Source organism: Melanostigma gelatinosum (genome assembly GCF_949748355.1).
Source record: "Melanostigma gelatinosum genome assembly, chromosome: 1".
NCBI classification, from domain to species: Eukaryota; Metazoa; Chordata; class Actinopteri; order Perciformes; family Zoarcidae; genus Melanostigma; species Melanostigma gelatinosum.
Genome location: NC_136634.1, coordinates 31530272 through 31554221, shown reverse-complemented (window position 1 = coordinate 31554221; position 23950 = coordinate 31530272). Strand labels below are relative to the sequence as shown.

The 23950-nt window shown below is 43.2% G+C and overlaps 1 protein-coding gene across 3 annotated transcripts in view; it reads right to left on the bottom strand.

Moving 5' to 3' along the window:
- LOC306780344 (septin-7-like) overlaps positions 1-23950 on the bottom strand; it is a 58860-nt gene that overhangs the window by 20580 nt on the left and 14330 nt on the right. For all 3 annotated transcript variants that reach the window (XR_013772149.1, XM_079272685.1, XM_079272686.1), the window contains exons 3-5: positions 12996-13102; positions 4600-4700; positions 4361-4495 (exon numbers count right to left, since the gene is read on the bottom strand). Coding sequence is in view for 2 of the 3 variants with exons in the window: in XM_079272685.1 (XP_079128811.1) it covers positions 4361-4495; positions 4600-4700; positions 12996-13102 (343 nt within the window). In the remaining variant the exon portion in view is untranslated. The remainder of the gene's footprint in view (positions 1-4360; positions 4496-4599; positions 4701-12995; positions 13103-23950) is intronic.

Here is a 23950-nt window from a genome sequence, read left to right as displayed (position 1 = left end):
GTAAAAAGTTAAAGCCAGTGTATGTCTAACAACTGAGTTCTGAAAGGTTATCCTAGAGACCGAATCCACTTAACAACCCCTTACGGTTTTAGAAAGAAGTAATCCTAGCCGTTAAAACCTAACCTGGCATTTACCAAGAGCACGGATCCATAAGAGGGAAGCTGCCACAACCGACGCGACTGGTGGGAGCGCCCGGGGCCAGGACTGGTCTCTCGGCCGAGCGCGCTCTGACCGGAGGAAGCAGGGTAGACGTCGGGAGTAACGGCAGTTAGCGGAGCCAGGTGAGTTCCCTCGCAAGAACACCAGCTCGACAATCTTTTAATAGAGAGCTGAGTCAGTAAGTAGCCCCGTATCGGGCCAGAAGTACCCCAGGATCTAACACTTTCCAAAGTGAATGCGATTCAGCGGGTCTCCAGCAGAGGGCTGACTAAACCCATACATTACATGGAGTCCACTGCAAAGACTTGTTTTAACATACTCCTATTTGTTTATCGTATTTTATTGTACATTTTCATATTTTCTATTGATCATCATTTATCGTCTCATACTATTGCACTGTGTTTATTGTTATGCGCCAATCACTTGGCTGAATTCCTTGTATGTGCAACGTACCTGGCAACCAACCGTTTGATTCTTAGAGGCTGCTTCGAGCTAAATGCTAACATCAGCATGCTAACAGCGGTTCTGGTGAACCTGCATGTGTCCCGGTGACACCGCTGACGAGCACTAAGACTAACCTATGTAGGTCATATAGAGACATCAGTACTACATTGAGACCGTTTCATAACCAGTTAAACGTTCCTCACAGTAACTAAAAGCAACACATTCACACACGATCCAGCTGCTGCTATTAAATGAGTGTAGTTTCAGACATCTCGCATGTGACTCATTACTGACTTATAAATGATCCAATCCATGTAGATCAAACTTAGCTGGTACTGCAGCTATACTGACAAACAGGGAATGTTCTAGTGATGCCAAGTGAACACACACACCGAGATGAGAGAAGACAGAGTGCGTTTGTCTGAGATGAGAGGGCTGCCTCTGTGAGCCGCTCCGAGCCTCTGCTCTGATTGGGTGATTTCAGTGATGAAGAGCGGGGCTCTACTGAGCATGAGCAGAACTGGGTTATATAACCTTTGTGGGTCACATACACTGGCTGGCAGCCTCCTCGTCACTGGCTGGCTGGCTGGCTGGCTGGCTGGCGCACACACACACACACACACACACACACACACACACACACACACACACACACACACACACACACACACACACACACACACACACACACACACACACACACACACACACACACACACACACACACACACACACACACACACACACACACACACACACACACACACACACACACACACACACACACACACACACACACACACACACACACACACACACTTCAGCTTGCATTGCTGGCAGAGGATTGGAAACTGGATTTAAAGGGTAGACTTTCCCTCAACTTAGGGGTCTCCAAGACAAAGGGTGTGAAGGTTTTCATCCCACTTTAACACTGCACCTCACTTCACTGACACACCTATGACACTTCAAGGTGCTATAATCAATAATTCACTTTAACAATGGATCAACTGTTTTAAATGTGAAAGGGCTTGTAGTGACCAGGCAGCAACCCCCATTTCTGGTAAGTCGATCGACTGCTGAAGTGCCTTAAATCTGCATTCTCTCTAACGTCCATCAGGGGGCGACTCCTCTGGTTGTATAGAAGTCTATGAGAAAATGACCACTTCTCTCTTGATTTATTACCTCAGTAAACATTGTAAACATGAGTTTATGGTCTCAATCTCTAGTTTCAAGTGTTCTTCAATACAGCATGATGTTCATTTAGTAAATTATTGTCCATTTAGTGTCAAATAGAGGGCAGGGCTACCTTGTGATCAGTGGTGTATAGTAACGAAGTAGAAATACTTCGTTACTGTACTTAAGTAGTTTTTTTGGGTATCTGTACTTTACTTTACTACTTATATTTCTGTTGACTTTTACTTTTACTTCACTACATTTTGCAAAGAAAACCGGTACTTTTACTCCGATACATTTCCCCTGAAACCTTCGTTACTCGCTACAAAATCAAATCTATCTTTAGAAACAAAATGAATCATGAGAGCAGCGTCGGGGACTGCGGTGGAACACAGACTGCAAGCAAGCAGGTTTGGTGAATCAGTGGTCCTAGCAGCAAGTTAAATCATTGGTTAATCACGTTAATGCACAATTGCAAACAAGTGCTCTCAAAGCCGCGGTGTTTTGATTCCCAGGATGCTACATGCTATAAGCTAGCGGGCGACTACATGAGTAGAATTCCACTCTACGATGACTGATTTCATGATGGAAGCAGAAATGGAGGCACCTGCTACTCCCGCAACAAACGACGGTGGTGACGAAGACCAACACCAGTGGATCGCTAGCGAGTTAGTGAGCTGAGGAAGTGTTGACAGTTGTGCAGCACTAGTTGGCTAACGTTAGCTGTAGCTATATACACGGATTGACAGGAGCCGCGAGAGCGCAGCATTAGTGAAATCCTTCGCAGCTGTGCGCAAGCTGTCTGTGACGCTGAACACACCTCTACCTGCCTCAGCGGCCTGTGAAAGACTATTTAGCATCGCAGGACTAGTCTTCAGCCCAAGAAGAGCGAGACTGAATTCTCGCAATTTTGAAAACCAACTTCTTTTGAAGATGAACAGGACATGTTTCAGTTTCAAGTAATGACTGGGTTGTTACTTTCGGTGCTGCTTTAGTATTGATCATCTTTTGATATTTGAGTCATGTTGTGGATGATCAGATGGAGTTATGATGGTAGCAGTCGCCCAATTGCAGATTCAGCTTCAGCAAAACCTTTGTGTTCAAATCAGGCCCATAGGAGTTTACAAGGCAGGTGTCCTTTCTCAAAACACTGACCTGATGCATCAAGTGGATATGTTTTGCTGAACATAATATTATGCATTGGCCTCTACATCCTCTAGTCTAATGAGCATACTTATAAACGCACTGTTACAACTCCTTCATCGTGTCATATTGCTTTTCGGAGAATTATGATGATAAGTTCATAGTAGATGCAAAAGTATACTTATGACCAATATATTATGTTGAACATTGTTGCTCCTGGATGGATCACAGCCAACCCAATTATGTTCAACACAGCTCCATGTCCTTGGTCATGGTGCCACAGCACTTAAAAGAATAAACTTCATCATTCTCACAATTCTGACCCTTTGCTTTTTTTATTAACAGCATTTACTTGTACTTTTACTTTCAATGAACAGGTTATGATGTTCATTTAATGTTCAGGTTGTGATGTACATTTAATATCAGAAAATTACTTTTGATACTTAAGTACTTTTGTACTTAAGTACAATAAATATCAGATACTTTAAGACTTTTACTCAAGTAGTATTCTAATAGGTGACTTTTTACTTTTACTTGAGTAGTTTTCCAGTAAGGTATCTTTACTTTTACTCAAGTATGGCTTTTGAGTACTTTATACACCACTGCTTGTGATTGACAGGTCGCTACCAGAGCCGTATACGGCGTCTCTACATCAGTCCTCAGTCCAAATATGGTCACGTCCGTTCATTGGTTGGACAAAAACAAAGATGGCGACGGTCAAAATGCCAAACTCAAGACTTCAAAAACCACAGTCAGCAAACCAACGGGTGGCGTCATGACTTGGTCCACCGCAGAGAATTATCACCCGACTCTATTGTTGACCTCAGCGATTAGGCGTCTGTCGTATCACCATCGTTTTGGTTATTTTACTGCCCCTTACTTCACCGTTTTGATTCACGCTCACTGCTTCTTATCAGTATAGTTTCCAGCAACAGCTATTTTCCACAAATGAGCTCTAACAAAGCCTTGAACAAGTCAAAGTGAACGACTGGCTGATTGTCGGGAGTTGGAGGAGGCCAAAACAGAGCAAAAAGGAGAGTGAATATCGGACTGAGATTCATCAGGTGGTCAGAGACATGACTTCAAACAAATGCTAATGTTGCTCTGTGTTGGCCAGATGCGTAAATGTTTTTTAAATTTTCACTGTAAATGTGTCAGCGTTCGCCAAAAGGCTCTTTTTTTCAACTGTTAAAACCTACTATTTCACAGAGTCAATTATAGCCAATATTATGAGATAAATAAATGGTCAAAATATGGTCAACATATTTCTTATAGCCCCAACATGGCTTCTATGTTTTAAACATGTGGCATGGAGGGGAACGCAATGATATGAACACTGTGTCCTGTTTAGAGCATCTTATCTCATTGCCTTATGCTGTCCGATCTTACTGTATGTGAAATCCATCTCATGTTATCACACCTTCGTCTCTTGCAGACCTACCCGTGTCCAGAGGGCGCTATGAAGTACAGGCAGCAGTGGACTCTGTTGTCCGGCATGGACCTGCGGTTCACTCTTGACTCGGCGTTCAGGAAGTCCTCGCACTTGCTGTCAATGTAGTTTATGACTGGCTGCCAACTGGAAAGATGGAGAAAAAGATATCAGGCAGAGAAACAAAAAAAATCGAACGTATGATCTATTGGGAATATGGAAAACGCCCTGAATATGCCAGCGTGGCTCACCAGTTACTGTTATCCACTGCATCTCCAAAACCCGGAGTATCGACGATGGTGAGTGTCAGCTGGACTCCTCCTTCCTTTACCAGCACTTTGGACTGCTCCACCTGAAACACACATTGTTTGGTACACCACCGCTCTGAATCACAACCAAACATTGGAATCTGAGTTTCTTTCTGCATTTTTGCGGATTCAACATTTTTGTGAATACAACTCAGAATACAGTGCAATAACTGTTAAGTACTGAGTGAACCAGTGCGCATGTGTGTAACGCTTTCAGTTCTTTAAGGTAACGACCAAAATAACCCAGTACCCAGTAGTATCAAAACCTCTCTAGTCAAATGATACCTGCAATCCATAATTTTTGTGCCCAGATCTAGGAAAAAAGAAATGAAGGAATTGTATGGTTTTGCTCGAAGACAAGCAACTGCAAGCTTTCTTTGATTTAATGTGACGTGTGATTGGACTACAGCAGCAGCTACAACCCATACAGCTGTGTTCGCTGCTAGCGACCGGCTCAGATGTCACCAACTCTAAATAGTCATGACAGACTACGGCTAACCTAAAATGCAAATGTTACGAAAACCTACTCAGTATTTTGACATAATATAAAAAGGTTAAACTGCTCTGTAGTGCCTCAGTATGTAAAGTAATTCAATATCCAAGAACCGTCGATCTCTGCAAGTGGCTTTAATGCAAAACAGAAGAAGCAGACAAACAGAACCACTCCATCTCACACTTGGGTCACATGTACTCAGTCAGTCCCACACAGCAATCATTTCCTGCAGCTCGTCTGCTGTTCCCTCACATCGCCGCTGCATACTTTCACAAGGCCATCTAGTTATTTTAGGATCACCCCTTTAACTCAAACTACAGCCCTCTCGCTCAAACACAAACATTCTTCGGTTTCCACCAACCTTCAGATAATCTATCCTGACTTTACGGCCGAGCACATATACATCCCGCACCGCAGTCATTTTGACATATCTTGGCTTAATTGTGCATCCAACGGGTGTTGTGCATGACATGTTAGCCGTCTCGAAACCAAAATCTGCTATTTCCACCGAATACAAACACATTGGGAGAAAACCTCAAAAATGCCGTCAGTCGCGACACCATCATTTAAAAAGAAATATGATCTGGTGGGGGGGGGGAAGCGAGAGAGCGACAAAGCATGAGAGATTGTTGTGGTATAGAAATACTCTGACCCAGTCTCTCCCCCTCAGCCTCAGACCACAGCACCCAATGGCAAACGCACCAAATGCTACTTGCAGGAGCGCATGCCGTGCTGGCGGGGTTCACGTGAGGTTCGGTGTGAGTGACTGACCCAAAGAGGGAGTTTGGAACAAAAAGTATTTTCAGTCTTCCCAAAATGGAGTAAATTTAGCACCGAGCTGAGACTGAAACCAAACAGTGGCTGTCATGTGACGCAAAAGATACGGCGACATCACTTGATTTGTTTCTACAATCCATTATTTAGCGCAACACAAGCATTTATGAGTTGGTTCGGTGAATGAGCAAATTAATTAAATTACTAAAAGTCTTTTGAGGGATGTTCGTGACAAACTATTTTGGGGAATTTTCTATTGAATTATTACAAGATTTCCTGTGTCGGGAAAGGCTGTAGAGCTGGTTATGACTTCAGGACGGATACCAAAACAATGTTTTGGATTTGTTACTTTTTTTTAAAAATCAGTAACTAAGCATTAAAGTATATTCCTGACTCTGGGAACAGTAGTTTGACAAAATAAACATAACTCCAGATCCACAAACTTTCTCTGGAATGTTTTTCCGCATCTCGTGCCATTCATAAACAAATATATTTGGCTCATTTCATTGCTCAGTTGGTTCAGTTTACAGACATTCCATATTTTGGTCAGGTGATGACAACTAGTGTTGAAGAAAATCATCATAACTTTGAATTGAACTTTTAATTAAACACATTTGGGCTCACACGCAACAGTTATATAACGTGTTATGTAACACACATTCGGTTCCCAGCAACGTTCTCAGGAAATGACTATGGAGCGCCAGACAGAAAATGTAATAAATCTCTCGTAAAGTGTACCAAAACATTTCCGTACATGGAGCTGTGTTCGGCCAAAAGGACAAGTGATCAGAACAGCCTAAAAACATGCCCTAATTAGGAGACCAGATGTGTCCTGTTTTTCGACTCAACAGACTGGTTTGATTGGTGGAACGCAGCTAAAGGGGTGTGAATTTTGACGATAAAAGTGATCTTTGAACAGTAATATATTTGAATCTGTTTCGATGTGCTAAGTTAGTTTGGTGTTGACGAATATGCATTAAAACGATTCCAGCTGGTTGCAACTTCAGTTGACAGTCTCTTCTCGTCATTTTGCCACAACACTAGCATTCACATGTGCTAGCATGCTAACACGCGAGCCATCCTTGGATGTTCTTGCTGGGATGGTATTTTAGGAATCTTTTTATTCAGTAGAGTTATTGGAGTAGGAAAAAGAAGTTCACACCATATAATAAATCTCAAACCATCTTAAACCACCCTTCAGCAAACCATTCCCGTTTTGTGGAACAGTTTGTACTACGACAAGAGGAGCGTTAAATCAAAGTGGATTGTGACATACAGCAATTAAGCTATAAGAGCTTCCACTATCTTGGACCCTTCACTGGTCAACACTGTTTAGACAGCTTGCTATTGGTCAACGGTGCTAATTTGTGTGCCAAAGTTCTTAAAAGTTCCATTGGTTGTGGTGGTTCCCTTGAAATGAACCAATTACACAGTTCTGCCATTTAAAATGATCTTGTACCTTTTGTATCAAAAAATATTTCTACTGGTATTTAACCATGTTGATAGTTTATAATGTCCAGGGTTGAGATTGCTGCCTCTGCCTCAATACACTAGAGATTAATGGAATTTAGTTTGTGGTGCTCATAGGGCTGGGTATTGGTACTCAATGCCTTTAAGGTATTGTTGGGAATTAAAGGAGCGTGTTTGGGTTGTCAGCATTTAAGAAACTGAATTCTTGACATCAATAGAATTATTAATGTAAGTAACAGTTATTAATGATTGTTAATAACGACGGGGCACCACCCTGCGAACAGGGACCAATAACCAAACGATAAAACTAAGTCTCATAATTAGTAGTCAAAAATGGCTGAGAGGTGCTGTATGTAATCATGTGTGCCGGCGCAGCACGTGTGCGTGAGGCAATCGACTGCTAGGGGTTTCCCCCAGGGGCTGCTCTATGTGTGTGTATATTACGAGAGGGGGAGAAAGAAAAAGGAGAGAGAAAGCGACATGAATCAGCTCTGTTGTGATGTTATAAGGAGCATGAGTACGCTGATCTTATCATGCACAAGCCTACCGCTGTCGGTTTGAACTGCCGGCAGCTTATGCAGTGATAAGCCACGACTCTCAGCTCACTCACAGAGTCGATTTAATGGAGAGAAATACCACACAAAGTGAAATAAAATAAATGAAAATAATCCCCAAATAAAACAGACCTTTATCACTGCGGTGAGATGAGCGTATTGTTTTCTTATCACATCTCTCAAGTGATAATACACAAACTCTACATCCACTCGCAGCAACGGATCTAATGCAGACAGTTACAGCAGTTAAGTACACAATACAGCGGAGCTTGTGGTCCGCGCTGATTACGCATTGCCTTGATATCACGCGACAGTAACTTAACAACAAAATACGTGAATATCAACACATAAATGAATAACCTAGATTAAACTAAGGCTAAACTAAGCTAAGCTATGCCCAGACACCATGACCCTTACTTGTGGAAGCTTCGGAAAAAAAGGTCAGTCTCCGAGGAGGAATTGTTCAGTCCTCGAGGGGGGGGGGGGGGGGGGCTGCTTGTCGGCGCGCCGTTTGCCGGCGCGGATTCGGTCCGTTGTGGCGTGGCTCTGGAGCAAACGCAGAGGTGATCTGTCCTCGCTGCAGAGAGGATGATTTAACTTCGGTTGAGGCGACGTGGTCCGTGCGTCTCCCGGGAATAGTCGGTCAGGAAAGGATTAGTCGTCTTCCTGCCGGAATGTGTACACAAAACAAAAAGCGGAGAACGGATCGCGGAAGTGATTCGTTCCAGCGGGATAAGGGGCCTTACTCAGAATAGAATTGTATGAGGGTTGAGGCCGCGGCTTCCTCGTGGCCTTCGGTTGCCAGCGTCGTGCTGGAGGGGAAAGCTGATGTGTCTTCATGTGGCCTGGACAAGCCCGGCGCGAAGAGACAGAATCTCGCTGTGTTAGTGCTTATAAGCCAGGTCTCAGAAACAGCGGGGGCATTTTCTTGGCCAATGGAGGGTCAGTATCAGGGCTGGCCGGAGCCGGGAGGTGTGGTCATTTGGGGTGGACATTCGCTCTGACTCCAGGTCAGCTTTGTGAGGAAGAAAAGCATGCGAGGAGCTCAGCCAGCCAGGAGGTGGCGCCAGACCCCAACAGTATCGACCAAAATAACAGAGTACCCAGTAGTATGAACTTCTCCAGTCAAATGATACCTGCAATCCATCATTTATGTGCCCAGATCTACAAAATAAACCTTTTGGACTATTTTTACAGCTTTGCTCGCAGCCAATCTCAAAAAGCACTTTTCAATTTAATGCAACGTGCGATTGGACGACTACCGCAGCAGCTACAACCCATACAGCTAGCTCTGAACACGGGGGATGTCCGAGCCGGTGGCTAGCAGAGCTATCAGTAGTAACCACAGTGGGTGGGGAACAGCGTTATCTGCAGTAAAGGCTGTATGAGTGCCAGTGGGACACACTAGCAGCTTCCATTGCCACAATGGGTATCGAATGAAGTACCCTATTGGTATCGGTAACACTTTAAAGGTGCTGGTATTGGTACTGGCATCGTCATTTAAAAAAAAGAAACCCAGCCCCTGTGCTCACAGCAAAAAAAAAAAATTGCATTAAAATAAATCTACAGTAACATCTCTTTGAAGAAACTGTGTCCTGGTAACCCTGCATAATCGATAGACCTTACTGAATACACTTTCTTAGGGAATACGGCTTCTGGGAGAAGGCAGTTGTGTGTGCTTTTAATGTGTGGGTGATGCTTGTTTGTGTTAATGTGCAAACACAAGAGTATACAGAGTAAGTGGGAGCCAAATCCTGCAGCAAAGTAATTTGATACATATGTTTTAAGTGTGTGTGTGCCGTTTTCATAATTTAATAAAAGGTGCAACATACAATATTTAGAGTATTAATAAAGCAGCTAACAACTATTAGCTGTGTAAAGATAGTAGAGTAATGTCTACGTGAGCACATATGGCAGCTACAGCTGCTAACACCGTTAGCTCAGCACTGTTGCCGTCGTTTGCACTTTTAGTGCCGTTAGTTGCAAGCTGCCGACTCAGCTGTCGCCATGTTGAGAGCTGTTTGGACACAATAGAAATGCTCCCAACCTTGTATATAGCACCGTTAAACAATGTTTTTCAGCCAGATAGCAGAGCAAATAAAAAATTAAAAAATTGTGTGTCATCAAATTTTGTTTGTGTTATTTTCTAGTTTAGCCTCAGCATGCTATATTTGTGTGTGTGTGTGTGAGTGTTACGTTGTATGGGAACATTCTTGCCCTGCTACTGACCCTATCAGGCCTCAGGGAAAATACCAGGACTCTCACCCAATAGGCTGTTCTTAGTCCCACCCTTCCCCAGTCACCTCTTATAATCCATCCGTGCCTCAGTCCTCAGATACACACTGCCTCTCTGTCCACCTCCTACTACAACCTGCATCCCTCCCTTGTCCCTCCTGTCCTCAACCCGCCTCATCCACCTTTTAGTAGTTACACTCAGTGTCGTCTTCTTTTCCCTTTTCTCCAAACTGCTTCTCCTCCCTCTCTCCGTCCTCTGCTCCCCACTGCTGCTCGAGATGCAGCCTTGATCCTCCTCAGTTTGTCGTCACCATAAAAGGACAAAACCAGGCCCTGGGGCCTTGCTGGTTCTTTCTTAGTTCCTCAATCCTTCTCTCTCTCTCCTAGTTACTCCATCCCTCGCTCCTCTTCAGAGGACTCCATCTCTTGCTCCCTCTCTCCTTTTTTCTGTGTTATTTAACCTTGTGTTTGGTGTGAATACAGCGTCAGAGTTGTTATTCTGTCTCATTTGTGGCTCTATTTTGTTATTGGATGGAGCCATTCTTCTTCTTGCTTTGGCACGAATAAACGATATTCCCGTTATTTATCCTGCCTTCTAAGCTCTGATTGGCTGGTTGTTTTCCGACCAGGGAGAACAGCCGGCATTGAGCACGACACTGCAACTAGTTTGAATTGTTTAAGTCATCGGTGCATCATCAAGTAGCATAGACTGTATATAAGAAGTCAATGGTGGGCCGTCAGGGCCTGCAAGGCCTTCTCTGCTGGCCTAAACAGAATCACAAAGCTATATCAATTTTATAATTTAATATTGTTTCTTAAATACACTACATGTATTATAATTTATGAAGATATTTTCCTATTATCTTATTTTCTCATTGCACAGCTACTGTCTTCCTCAGTTGCTCTGCTTCCAGTGCAGCTTGTTTTAAGTAGAGCTTTTATCCAATCAGATTTCACCTCTGTGTCTCTAGGTAAGAACAGAGGCAGAGGCCTGCAGAGTCTAAGGTGCATCCAGTACAGTTTAAGTGAATGGGGACGATATTGTTGATGATCATATTCTTCAACCAATCAGATCTTTAGTTTGACATGTTGGGTGTATTCTTTGACGTGTCAGCACCTGCTAGCCGGCCTATAATGACGTCAGCATTACGTGCAGCTCAGTGTTCATGTGTAGCTCTGCCGCGAGGTGCAGAGTGTGCTGTGATTGGTCAGTGGGCGAGCACATGACTATCGTGAAACAAAACTTAACAGTAGAGGCTGTCAGGTAGTGAATCACATCACGTGATGCAGCTCAGCCAATGAAATATGGGCATTCTGACTGAGCGAGATGTACCACACACCATGACACAGGGTGCTGAGACGAGGAAAGACATTGCAGAGCAGTACGTTCAATGTTCAAGTTGTGAAAGTAAAATCATAAGGCGATCTCTTTGGGTCATGACTTGTGGGTCCCACAGCCAGACCAGCTGAGAACCACTGTCCTCCATGAGCGCAGAAAATATTATGTTTTCCTGAATTTAAGCTTCTGCATTTTCCAAATGCTCTAGTACTATTCAAACGTATTGTAAGTCTCGTACCGAACAGTACGTACATTTAATACGTACATAGTTACAGCCTTAGAAACTAATAATAACTGTTGCGCCATCATGTGGTTATCAGGTGGTATTTCAGCTGCAGGACAGTAGTGAAGCCCGCCACTGTAAGAAGTGGACATAGTCGTCGTGATGTCACCCATTGGTTTGTGGACTGTCGTTTTGAAGCCTTGAGTTCAGTGATTTGGCCATCGCCATCTTGGCTTTTTGCAACCAGTGAACGGAAGTGACTATATTTGGACTGAGGAGGAGCGACCTGTCAATCACAGTAAACCCGCCCTAAAGCATACTCTGCTTTATGGTCTGTTTGACTCTAAATGGACCATAATTTACGAAATGAACATCATGCTGTATTGAAGAATACTTGAAACTAGAGATCGATACCATAAACTCATGTTTACTGAGGTAATAAATCAAGAGAGAAGTAGGGTTGGGTACCGAAACCCGGTGCCAATATAGCACCAGTTCCTATATGACCGGTATCTACAAATTTGCAAATATGCTCATGGTGAAGTTTGAAGCTGTAGTGTGTGTGTGTACAGAGTGTGTGTGTGTTTTGTATTTATTTATATGTATTTAAGTATACTGTAAACTGTTGTTAACAGTTAATATGTTGTTCATAGTTTGAAGTTTAAAAGTTTGAAGCTGTAGTTTGAAGCCAAGTGTTTTGTATTTATTTACATTTATAGTATACTTTAAACAGTTACTATATTGTTCAATTTGAATAAAAAAGTATCGGTTCAGGCACCGGTATCGTTTTAAAAGTATCGTTTTAGCACCGGTATCGGAAAAAACCCAAACGATACCCATCCCGAGAGAGAAGTAGAGTCACCCCCTGATAAACATTAGAGAGAATGCAGCTTTAGGACACTTCCGCATTGGTTTCACTCGTCAGAGCCGGAGGTTGCCGTGAAGGTTGCTTTATTTATTTATTTGGAGGAGGTCCATGTCTGGTATATTTCTTTGGTTGATGCAATTTGCTGTTGTGTTTTAAGTGTTTAAGTTAGTGTTTTCATGTGGTGCTTGTGTGAAACTCCTACACTGCTATCTTGGCCAGGATTCAAAATCTCAATGGGATTATTCTGGCTAAATAAAAGGTTAAATAAAACAAAATAAAAAAAATGAATGTATATGACCTACTTACAGCCTTTATCGTGACACGTGAACTAAAGTTGAAACTCAGGTGTGATGCTGAATGAGTCTGTAATCGAGTAACCTCACCTGCACTGTCTTCTTGATGCGCTGGGAGGGCCCGGGGTAGTCTTTTGAGTACAAGTCAGTCAGGAACAGAGAGTTGATGAGAGTCGACTTCCCCAGACCAGATTCACCTGAAGACGGACATTAAAAAATGGAATACTTTGAAATATATAAACAAACATGATGAATTTAACGCCGTCTCCAGCGGCCTGCTCACCACATGTTATTCACATGCATGCACGCTTAACTACAAGCACGTGCATTAAAAGCAATGCACAAAAGCATGTGCATAGCCTGCACACAAACACACACGCATGCACACACAGGGCCGGGAGGGACAGAGCTGCAGAGACAATAAAGTAGATCCATTGTCTGAGGGGAAAAAGGTCTGCCAGCAAGAAAAGCTTTCAAAGAGGGAATGAAACATTTAACAAAAGAAGAAGAAAGAAGAAAAGGACAATTTCCTCTCCACCGCCTGTTTACTCCCTCCCTCACCCCTCCTCCGTCCCTTTCACTGAGCTTCCCTTACGTATAAATCTCCCTACTTCTCTCCTTTTCTGCAGGATGCAGAAGTCGCACAAACACAGAGGGGACGTTTACTGGATGAAGAGCGCCGCCACTCCAGAACATACACACTGCATACGCCCTCTCACTCACACAACGCCGTGATGGATGGCTGAGCATCTGGCTCGTGTCTCATGACAAGGCATCGGAGGGGTGTTTGGTTGGAGGGGAGGACGGCATGCTTGTCCTAGCAAGACCTCTGACTGACTTCCAGTACACAGTCACCCTGCTTTTCAGCAGCCACTACTCAGAAAATGTGTGACCAAAACTACCAACCAGGGTTCATTGCTTCATTTTAAGAGGTATTTTAAGAGAATTATGGCCAATGAGCTCCCAGCTAATGCTTTAATTTTTCTAAATAAATTAAAAATGTTGTCCTTTGTTTCCCTTGCCATATTGAAAACGTACCGAACTGGGATCCCAAAATCTCGGTACACACTGAACCGTGGACTTTTTGACCCACCACGCCTTTATTGATTTATCCTGATTGATGAATCCCCCCAAAAAAGAATCAACCTATTTTGTAGTCAAAAAATAAAAGCCACATTAATCAAGAGTTCCTAAAATCTGTCCTCAAAATCCGTAGTGGTAGTAATAATATTGATGGTAGCAGTAGTAGCAGTAATAGTAGCAACAGCAAAAGTTAGTCGAAGTAGTAATACTATATTAGCAGCAGCAGTAGTAGTTGTCGCAGTGTTAGTGAGAGCATTCATTATTTCAACAAAAAAGCCAAATTTTGAGCTTAATGTTTACATACAGTTAATCCATGGGGCTTTTATTTTGAAAGGGTGGGGCTGGGTGGGGGAGGGAGGGGGAGAGGAGATATAATCATAATGTTTGACACACATAAACAGAGGTTATTAAATGACAGGCTCATCACAAGCATTTCAGTTAGGATTCATTCTGTGGGGCTTTTATTTTTAAAATGGCGTGTGTGTGTGTGGGGGGGGGGGGGAGGGGGGGAGGGGGGGGGGGGGAGGGGGGGAAAGACCTCTAAAGATCCCTAAGACCTGAATGACTGTATGAGAGAGAGACACAGAGAGAGAGGGAGAGGAGTGTATGTGCGCGTGTGTCTGTGAGTCTGTGTGTTTATCAACATCACTAATTGGCTTAATCGCGAACACCTGTGTGCCTGAAGCCATTTGAAAATATTCTCCATAGAGATCCTATTGACAAAATAAAAAGCTTAATAATTCAAAAAGTTTAAAGGTTAGAAATATAAAAAGTCATAGCAGACCTCTGGTGAAAGAGCTGAACATTTTAATAGTTGAACGGTTTCTGTAGCTTAAAAAATGAAGGAGGAGAAGCGGTGCGACGGAAGAAATAGAAGAAGTTGAATAAAGATTCGAAGAACAATAGTTGGAATGCTTAACAGCATTCTAACAAATACAGCGGCGCGTCGGTGTCCGCGATGGGTTGCGCAATACCTTGATATCGCGCGACAGTAACTTCTCACAACAAAATACGGGAATAATGACACATAAATGAATAACCTGAATTAACGTAGGTTATATTAAGCTACGCTATGCCCAGACGCTATGAACCTTACTTTGTAGAAGTTTCGGGACAAAGGCCAGTCTCCGAGGAGGAATCGCATGTTCCTCATAGGGGGGGGTAGCTGCTGTTCAGCGCGGCGTTTGCCGCCGCGGGTTCGGTCAGTTGTGGCGCTGCTCGCTCTGGAGCAAGCGCAGGTCCGATCTGTTCTCGCTGCAGCGGGGACAGTTTAACTTCGGCTGAGACGCCGTGGTCCGTATGTCTTACCGGGAATCATCGGTGAAGGAGGGAGGCTTAGTCGTCTTTCCTTCGGCCGGAATGTGCACAAAAGAAAAGCGGAGAAACGGATCGCGGAAGTGGTCCGTTCTCGCGGGATGAGGGGGCCTTACTCAGAAATATAACACGGCTGTTTCGACCAGCGAAATGGCTTGTGACCTGACAGGGTTTGTTGAGGGTTGTAGGCTGCGGCTTCCTCGTGGGCCTGCGTGGCCAGCGTCGCGCTGGAGGGGAAAGCTGAATCTTCTGTTGCCTGGACAAGTCCGGCGCGAAGAGGGCGATTTTAGCTGTGTTGGTGCTTATAAGCGGGCCTGCGCGCACAGCGGGAGGCTGCTTTTCTGCCAATGGAGAGTTGGTGTCAGGTTTGGCCGAAGGTGGAGGTGTGGTCATCTGGGCAGATGTGAGGTCAGGCTTTTGGTGAATGAGGAAAGCATGTGAGGAGCTCAGCCAGCCAGGAGGTGGCGCCAGACCCCAACATTGCTTTGAAGTGACGGTTAATATGGTAAGAAGAAGAATATATTTTTTTACTTTTAATATATGCAATCCACCGGAGACAATTGCTGGACTCAAAGAAAAATGTTGCCAAGCTATCAATATTGCTTGTTCCAGAGCAGAAAGTTGGAGGTTTTCCATCTCAAAATGATGACCAGATGTTAATGTAATTGGTGACAGAGATCCAACAGCCGACAGGCTGATGCCATATTTGGGTCTTCTCAAGGTTCTCCAGATTGAGTTGCTTTACTGTGATGTCAGCATGAAGTAAAATAATTTTAAAAAAAAACACACACTTGCGGAAAGGCTACAACATTATTAAGCAGATGCTAGAACACGAAAGGCAATGAGAGTATTTTTTGGTCAATATTGAGGTCACGATTACTGATAGACTTTGGAAACATCATGCATTTAGAATAAAGATTTTGTAGCCTTCACATTCAAAAGATAAATGCATCAATCTGGTGCACTTTGAGAGGAAAAGGAAGAGTCTACATCTATGAAGGGGTGCCGTTAAGCGTCACCTTCAACCCAGACCATTTCAAGCCAAACCTAGAGCTGGTTGCGGCTCACCACCATGGTCCAGCCAGCGCCGGGGTTCCCACAAGGGTATCCTCCCACACCAAGTGGCCGACCCTGACCTGCCGAAAGCACTGTGCTTTAAACTAAAGGAGGTACACTGGATTTAAGACGCAACACAAAACTAGAGCGTCAGTGCCACAAGGTTGGCGGTGTTATCCCCTGCTCCTCCTGTCTGACTGTAGAACCCCAGCAGCCCACTCTTTAAAGGCCTAGAAAGGGGTTAAATGCAAGAGGTCAGATTTAATTTATGTACCTGTATGTCTGTCTACTGTATAGACAATCCTTATTACCAACCTCAAATGAACTGACAGGAAACATTACAAGCAGGCAGGCGGGCTCTGCAGCGGGTGATCGTAACTGCCCAGAACACACCAAGAATCAGTGATATCGGTGAGTTGGCAATACCCACCCAGCAACAGCTTGTTCACCCTGCTGCCCTCTGGCAAGAGATTCAGAATAATGGCTACCGTATCACCAGACTACAGAGCAGCTTCTCCTTTTGTTTTTCTTATGTAGCACAGGGACTACAATTCCCAAAGAGTGGGTCACAAGAGATTGAATATAGAACATAAGGACTGTTGTGAATTGCATTGTGATGGTTTGCCCCCCCACCCAAAAACAAGTTTGGCAAACATTGTTGTAGAATGATAACAAACAAAACCCTAAAATGAGTGTCTTTGTCTCACGTAATTTGTTCTTAGGTGTTGCAAAAGAGATCTCGATCTCAACGAGACTTCCCGATTGGATAACGAGTTCAAGTATTAGTGCAATACTTTGTTATGCTATTGTGTAAGTTATTAGCAACCAGCGAACGCAGAAATTAACTCGAATGGACAGTGCAGCTGGAGCACTGGGAAAACGACTTTATCGCTTTATCGATGCTAACTCAGTGTTGTGCACATTTCCGGACATATTGAGAACCAATGCATATTAAATATAAAAGTGTCTAAAGAGCAGAAGCAAGACGGACTGTGAGAGACAGAAAAACAAACAAATAGAGGGGCTTTCCCATGGGATTCTTGACATTCCTTCTCTCAGCCCCGAGGCAGCAGCTGGCCCCCTCACATCCTGACAGGCCTACTAACTAGCGTGCGCACGCACGCACGCACGCACACACACCTAACAGGCATGTGTGAGGTCTGAGCCAGAAAGTGTGAAATGAGACATCTGGGGAACACACAGGCATGAAGGAGGTGGATGTTAGAAGAGTTGTGTTTGCCGAATGCCAGACTGTTGGAAAAGATAATTGTTGGAATGCTGTTAAGCATTCCAACTATTATTATCCTGTTTCTTTATTCCTCTATTTCTTCCGTCCCCCGTTTCGTCGCAACGCTTCTTCTTCTTCATTTTTTAAGCTACAGAAACCGTTCAACTATCAAAATGTTCAGCTCCTTCAGCTCATGTCTGCTATGACTTTTTCTATTTCTAACCTTTAAACGTTTTGAATTATTAAGCTTTTAGCAACTTTTTTTTTAATGGGATCTCTATGGAGAATATTTACAAATCCTCTTAAACTTCTTCAACTTTCAAATCCTTCAACTTCCTCATACTTTCAGCTACAGACACCATTTCAACTTTCAAATGTTGAGAAAACCCTCAACTATTGCCAACATGATTCAGCTTTTTGATATCTTTTAAACTTTTTAAACTGCAGCAATTTAACTTTTATGATTTTTCAGCCCTTTTCTGACTTTATAATGGGTGTGTATTGCGCAGCTTAGAGTGTGTGATGTCACCGCTAGAGTGAAGAGCAGCTTGAGATTCTTGTGAAAAAAACATTTGTATTTTGCCACTGTGTCCACAATCTTCACTCTTCATGCATAATTTCTGGATGTAGAAGTAGCTAATATTGTCCTTGTCGTAGAAAAATTACTGTGGAATCCCACAGATTTCCACATTTGACACGGAAGCCGTTAATTGAGAGGAAAACCAACTTTCTGCTCCATAGAGACCAATGTTAAATTTTGCTTGAAAAACATCTTCCACAGAACACGGTACCCCATTTCTAGATCGCCAGTTAAGCCACATTTTTTACACTACAGACACAATTTTTACAGGATCTGTTCTTCAACTCATTCTTCCCCTCAATTATTAATATCGGAGCAATAGGAGCTACGGTTATGGGATTTTTGATGATTTGTTTGAGAGGTGTTTCCCTGTTTTATCTCCATGAAATGGCTTCAGGCACACAGGTGTTTGCGATTGAGCCAATTAGTGATGTTGATAAACACAGACTCACAGACACACGCGCACATACACTCCTCTCCCTCTCTGTGTCTCTCATACAGTCATTCAGGTCTTAGGGATCTTTAGAGGTCTTTCCCCCCTCCTCCACCCCCCACACACACACACATGCCATTTTAAAATAAAAGCCCCACAGAATGAATCCCAACTGAAATGCTTGTGATGAGCCTGTCATTTAATAACCGGTTTGTGTTTATCTAACATTATGATTCCGTCTCCTCTCCCCTTCTCCCCCGCACCCCATTTCAAAATAAAAGCCCCAGAGAGTGAATTCTAACTGAACTGCTTGTGATGAAGCCTGCCATTTAATAACCTCTGTTTATGTGTCAAACATGATGATTATGTCTCCTCTCCCCCTCCCTCCCCCAACCAGCCCCACCCTTTCAAAATAAAAGCCTCATGGATTAACTGTATTTAAATGTTTCGCTCAAAATTAGGCTTTTTTTGTTGAAATAATGAATGCTCTTACTAATACTGCGACAACTACTACTACTGCTAATATTTCTAGTATTACCACTACAACTTTTGCTGTTGCTACTATTACTACTACTGCTACTGCTATTACTGCTACCATAAATATTATTACTACCACTACTGCTATTACTACCACTACCACTACTATTATTACTGATACCACAACTACTAATACTGCTATTCCTGCTACTACCAGTACTAATAACCAGTACTAATACTACTACAGCTATTAGTACGACTGCTGATACTACTACTTCTACTACTTCTTCTAATTACAAATACTTCAACGACAACTTCTACTACTACTACAAATATCACTACTGCTACAACTAGTACTTATTCAAATGCTCCTCATACTTATACTGCGAATAATACTTCTACTACTACTACAACAAATATCACTACTGCTGGAATTCTTTTAAGCTACAGAAACCATTCGAATATCAAACTGTTCAGCTCTTTCAGGAGAGGGGTGATATAACTTCATATTTGTAATCTTTCAACTTTTTGAATTATTCAGCTTTTTGCAATTTTTTAAAAATTGGATATCTATTTTCAGCAATGTTTTTGAGATTCATTTCAGCTTTCAGCATTCCAACGCATTTTCAGCAGGAAATGCATTTTCTAGTTCTCCATTGTTGAGGGCTAAATGGGACTGGCTGGAACGGAGGGCAAAGGTCAGTGTTTCGGCAAAGATAAGGATCTGCAAGTCCAGCAGTGTCTATGCCAGAGTTAGAATCCGACCTGACCTGTGTCAGCACTCCGTCTGACGGCGCACGTTGGTTACAGGAGCATATGAGGGACCCGATTTCCATTTTTTTTTGGGGGGGGGGGGGGGGGGGATTTAATTGGTGAGTGAGCGTTCCGTTGTGATCCACCAAGCTTGAGACTAAAGCTGACAGAATCGGCACGTGCTGGGTCACAGCAGACATGTGCATCTCAAAATAGAGACTGCGTGAGACTGCAGAGCGGAGAGAATAAGAAAAATTTAGAAAGGAGAGGGAAAGACTGGCCTGTGGTGGTTTAACTGAACATGCACATGTGCACGACCCCATCAACACACACTAGAGTGGTGTGCCCAAAGGCAACAAGGAGTCATCGCGAAGCACGTTTTGTAAGCAAGCTGCTGTCCAGCTACAACATGGACAGTTTAATACTAAACTGACCACAGATCAAATGCGGAGATCAGACTGGAAAATTGTGAAGTAGAGATTTTGATCTCATTCTGTAACTTTCAACTGGCCTGCTTAAGTAGAGCTGCACTGTTTGCAATTCCTTTCTTTCTTCAATTCAAACTATCCCGAAGTGAACCTTGAACAAATCTAAACGACATCCTTTTGTTGTAGTCATCTACAGTGGTTATTTGCATTAGAACACAGCTGAAAAACCAGCCAGCTTCCAACGGTGGCCCACCGATCGGAGCATCTACTGCTTAGCGACGACAAATTTGGAGTTTCTGGGTGGCATGGTGTATTCATGGACTCAACTTCAAGACTTCTTTTGGTAATGTTCCTGTGTCCTCTATAATGAGTATCGAAATGCGAAAATTATTTGTATGGTTTTGATGGCAGCCAATCACTGCAGGCGTTCTTCGATGTGATGCGACATGTGACTGGCCCACCACCGCAGCAGTTACAACCCATACAGCCGGGATAGACTGCCTGCACACGGCTCTTAAAACACTGACATGTCCGAGCCGGTGGCTAGCAGCTAACGGTGCTATCACTGCGAACAGTGCTAACAACGGCAACAGTGCTGACAGAGGTACCGGTAATCATTTAACCTGAGGGGGAACCAGAGGGTGGGGCGTGAATTTCTGCTACAACGCCGTGCCGACACTTTCGATCGGGGGGATGGCGTCATCAGTGGTATGGCGCTAACCAGTGGGACACACACTCAGCTCCCATTAACATAATGGGTAGTACTCTATTAGTATCAATATTACCTTAAGGGTACTGGTATTGATCATTTTTATACAATACCCAATATTTTATCATGTTCAAGAAGGGCAAAAGGGAAGAATTGTGCAGCTGTGTCTGAAATGATGGAATTAAGTTGTAAGTGTTTGAGAATTCTGTTGTCTTCAAGGTGACACGGCAACATCTTTCTGCAAAAAGGACACAAGTTCCAACTTGTCATTCTTGGATTTGAATTTCTTGGAGTGTGGCAGTTGAAAAACTGTGCACAGCCTGCAAGCATAACAAACCAATGATGTACTTTATGGCCATGAAGCACAGCTGTGTGTAGCCCATGATGCATTACCCAGGGTGTGGACACAATAAAAGCATCACCTGTGGAATGTAACACAGTATAATAGCCCATTCATCCGACCATGTATCCATCCAGTTTCTACTGCATATCCGGTCCAAGTCGTGATGACTAAGCAAAGTAGCCCATGTGTCCCTCTTTGTAGCCACTTCCTCCAACTCCTCCAGGGAGATCCTGGGACATATACAGGCCAGAAGGGACATATATTCCCTCTACCGCACGTGTCAAACTCAAGGCCCGCAGGCCGAATCCGGCCCGCCACGTCATTTTATGTGGCCCGCGAATCCGCCAGCAAAAAAAATAAAAAGATTTTTTTCTTCTTTTTTTTTGGAAAAATAATTAAAAGTTAGACTTGAAAATAAAAGTATCCCCATGGTCGAAATTATGAGATAGAAAGTTGAAATTATGAGATAGCATGTGGTCTGTGTACCGACACCGATATCACAACAGGTGGACAGGAGAGGCAACAGCCCGTAAAGCGGTTTTCCAACAATTGAAAAAGATCGACAAATAATCCCACAATGTCCACGAAGAGAAAAATGTATGCAAAGGGAAGAAAATGTAATGAAAGATGGGAAAGCAAATACATGTTTGTGCTTCAAGGAGAAAAACGGGTCTGTCTTCTGTGTTATGAGGCGTGTCGGTGATGAAGGATACAATTCACGTCGGTATTTTGACACCAAACACTGAGCTAAATTTAGCCTCCAAGAAAAACATCAAATTGTCCAAGAATTAATAGGCAGACTGCAATCACAGCAGAATATATTTACACAGCTACAGCCCAGTGCATGCTGAAGGTATGTGAGCAGAGCTCCGACCAGATACAGACTTTTACAAATGTCAGTTTGTGAAGAAACACCATCGCAGACCGAGTTGATGAACTAGCAGCAATCTAACAACACAGCTAGCTAAGAGACGAGCAGGTACTTGTGTTTGTAATGAACTGTTGATGAAAGCACAGACAACACGGATACATCATCTATCATGTTCATCAGACCTGACTCTCAGTGAGCAGCTCTTGGATGTAGCTGCATGCACAGGACGACGACAGGGAGGAACATTAGTGATGCAGAGAGGTGAACAAACAGCTTTGAACAAAGTTAATGTCAGAACTTGTTTGATATTTGTCTTTGTTATTTTCTTTAATAGTTTGATCTTTGATAGAGTAATGTGGGTTTATTAACCCTCAATTAAAATGATTTGTTATAATAACAGAAATGTGTTTAAATATCATTTTTCATTTATATAACTGCATGTACAATATTTGTACACTTGAATAAACAATAATCAAATGCAGAGAGAGTTATTTAACAATATTTTAGGAGAAGTTAGTGATACAGTCTTACATTTACAACCGGCCCTTTGAGGGCGACCATGATGCTGATGTGGCCCAGAGTGAAAATGAGTTTGACACCCCTGCTCTACCGGGATCTGCACCTCCCCATCGGACTTGCCAGAACTACTCCAGGCACGAGGAACATTAACGGTGGCTGTTTCACTGAAGCATCGTAGTAAACCATGCTACACAATACCACCGCACTAGAACTGACAGCCAGTATTAATCTCATCAATTGCACGTGTGTCTTTCCTGCAACGACAAATTCAAAATGTTCCTCTGTGCCAGATGAAGAGCAAATATTGGGCTTGAAAGTTGTCCTTTTCCAAATGTTATAAAGAATAAACTCTGTAAGACAGTGTAGCGCGTTCTTTGGGAGACACATGTCACAATGGCTGCCATAAAACATAGCTATTGCAGTGCGAGGAGAGGATCATAGGGAGGGGTGTCACATGTCTCATGATGTGCCAACTTAAATCGAACAACATAATTTTTAGTTCATTGAGTAAAATGGTGGCCGATTTGATTGGAAATGTGTGGTGGAGGTGAACAGACCAAAACCCATTTAGGGGCCTTCAGAGTGTGGAAATATGGAACTGTTTTATCTCACTATAGTTATCTTTATAGCATTATCATTTTATATTACCTACTTGCTACATTTGAATGTTAAAATAACCTCAGCAGATAAAAATGTTTAAACAAATTAAAAAGCTGAAGAACCCTGATCGTTGTTTTAGCTGTCACGTACTCATCATAATGCAGCCTCCGTTAACGTTAGCTGTTAGATCCGTTAGCAGCCGTTGGGCTGCACGGTCCTAATGCTGCGTTCACACCGGTCGCGTTGATTTTTTGACGCACTGCAAAAAAGCGTCCAACGCACTGCATAATCGCGTCCAACGCTCCGCCGGTCGTGTTCACACCAGACGCCGCAAAATCTCGTAGCGCCGGAGAGGGGGCGTGGTTTATCGTCCTGGAAGCCGTTCACCTGGCCGCCATTTATTTCCGCTGTCAACCGTGAAAGGAATAAGGACAATTGCTGCTTTGTACGTGTTGTGGAAGTCCCTCAAACATCGGAATGCCAAACGCCGTCATGTCTGGTTCATAATATTGTTCAGAGGAGCTCCGTGGATTGTATCGAGCTGTATTCACTGTCTAGCAAGCCACCGGTCGCTGTTTACTACAGCTGTAGGAACACTAAATAAACTGATTTGGCTGTGATTCAACGGCAATAAACCGACAAAAAGGGACT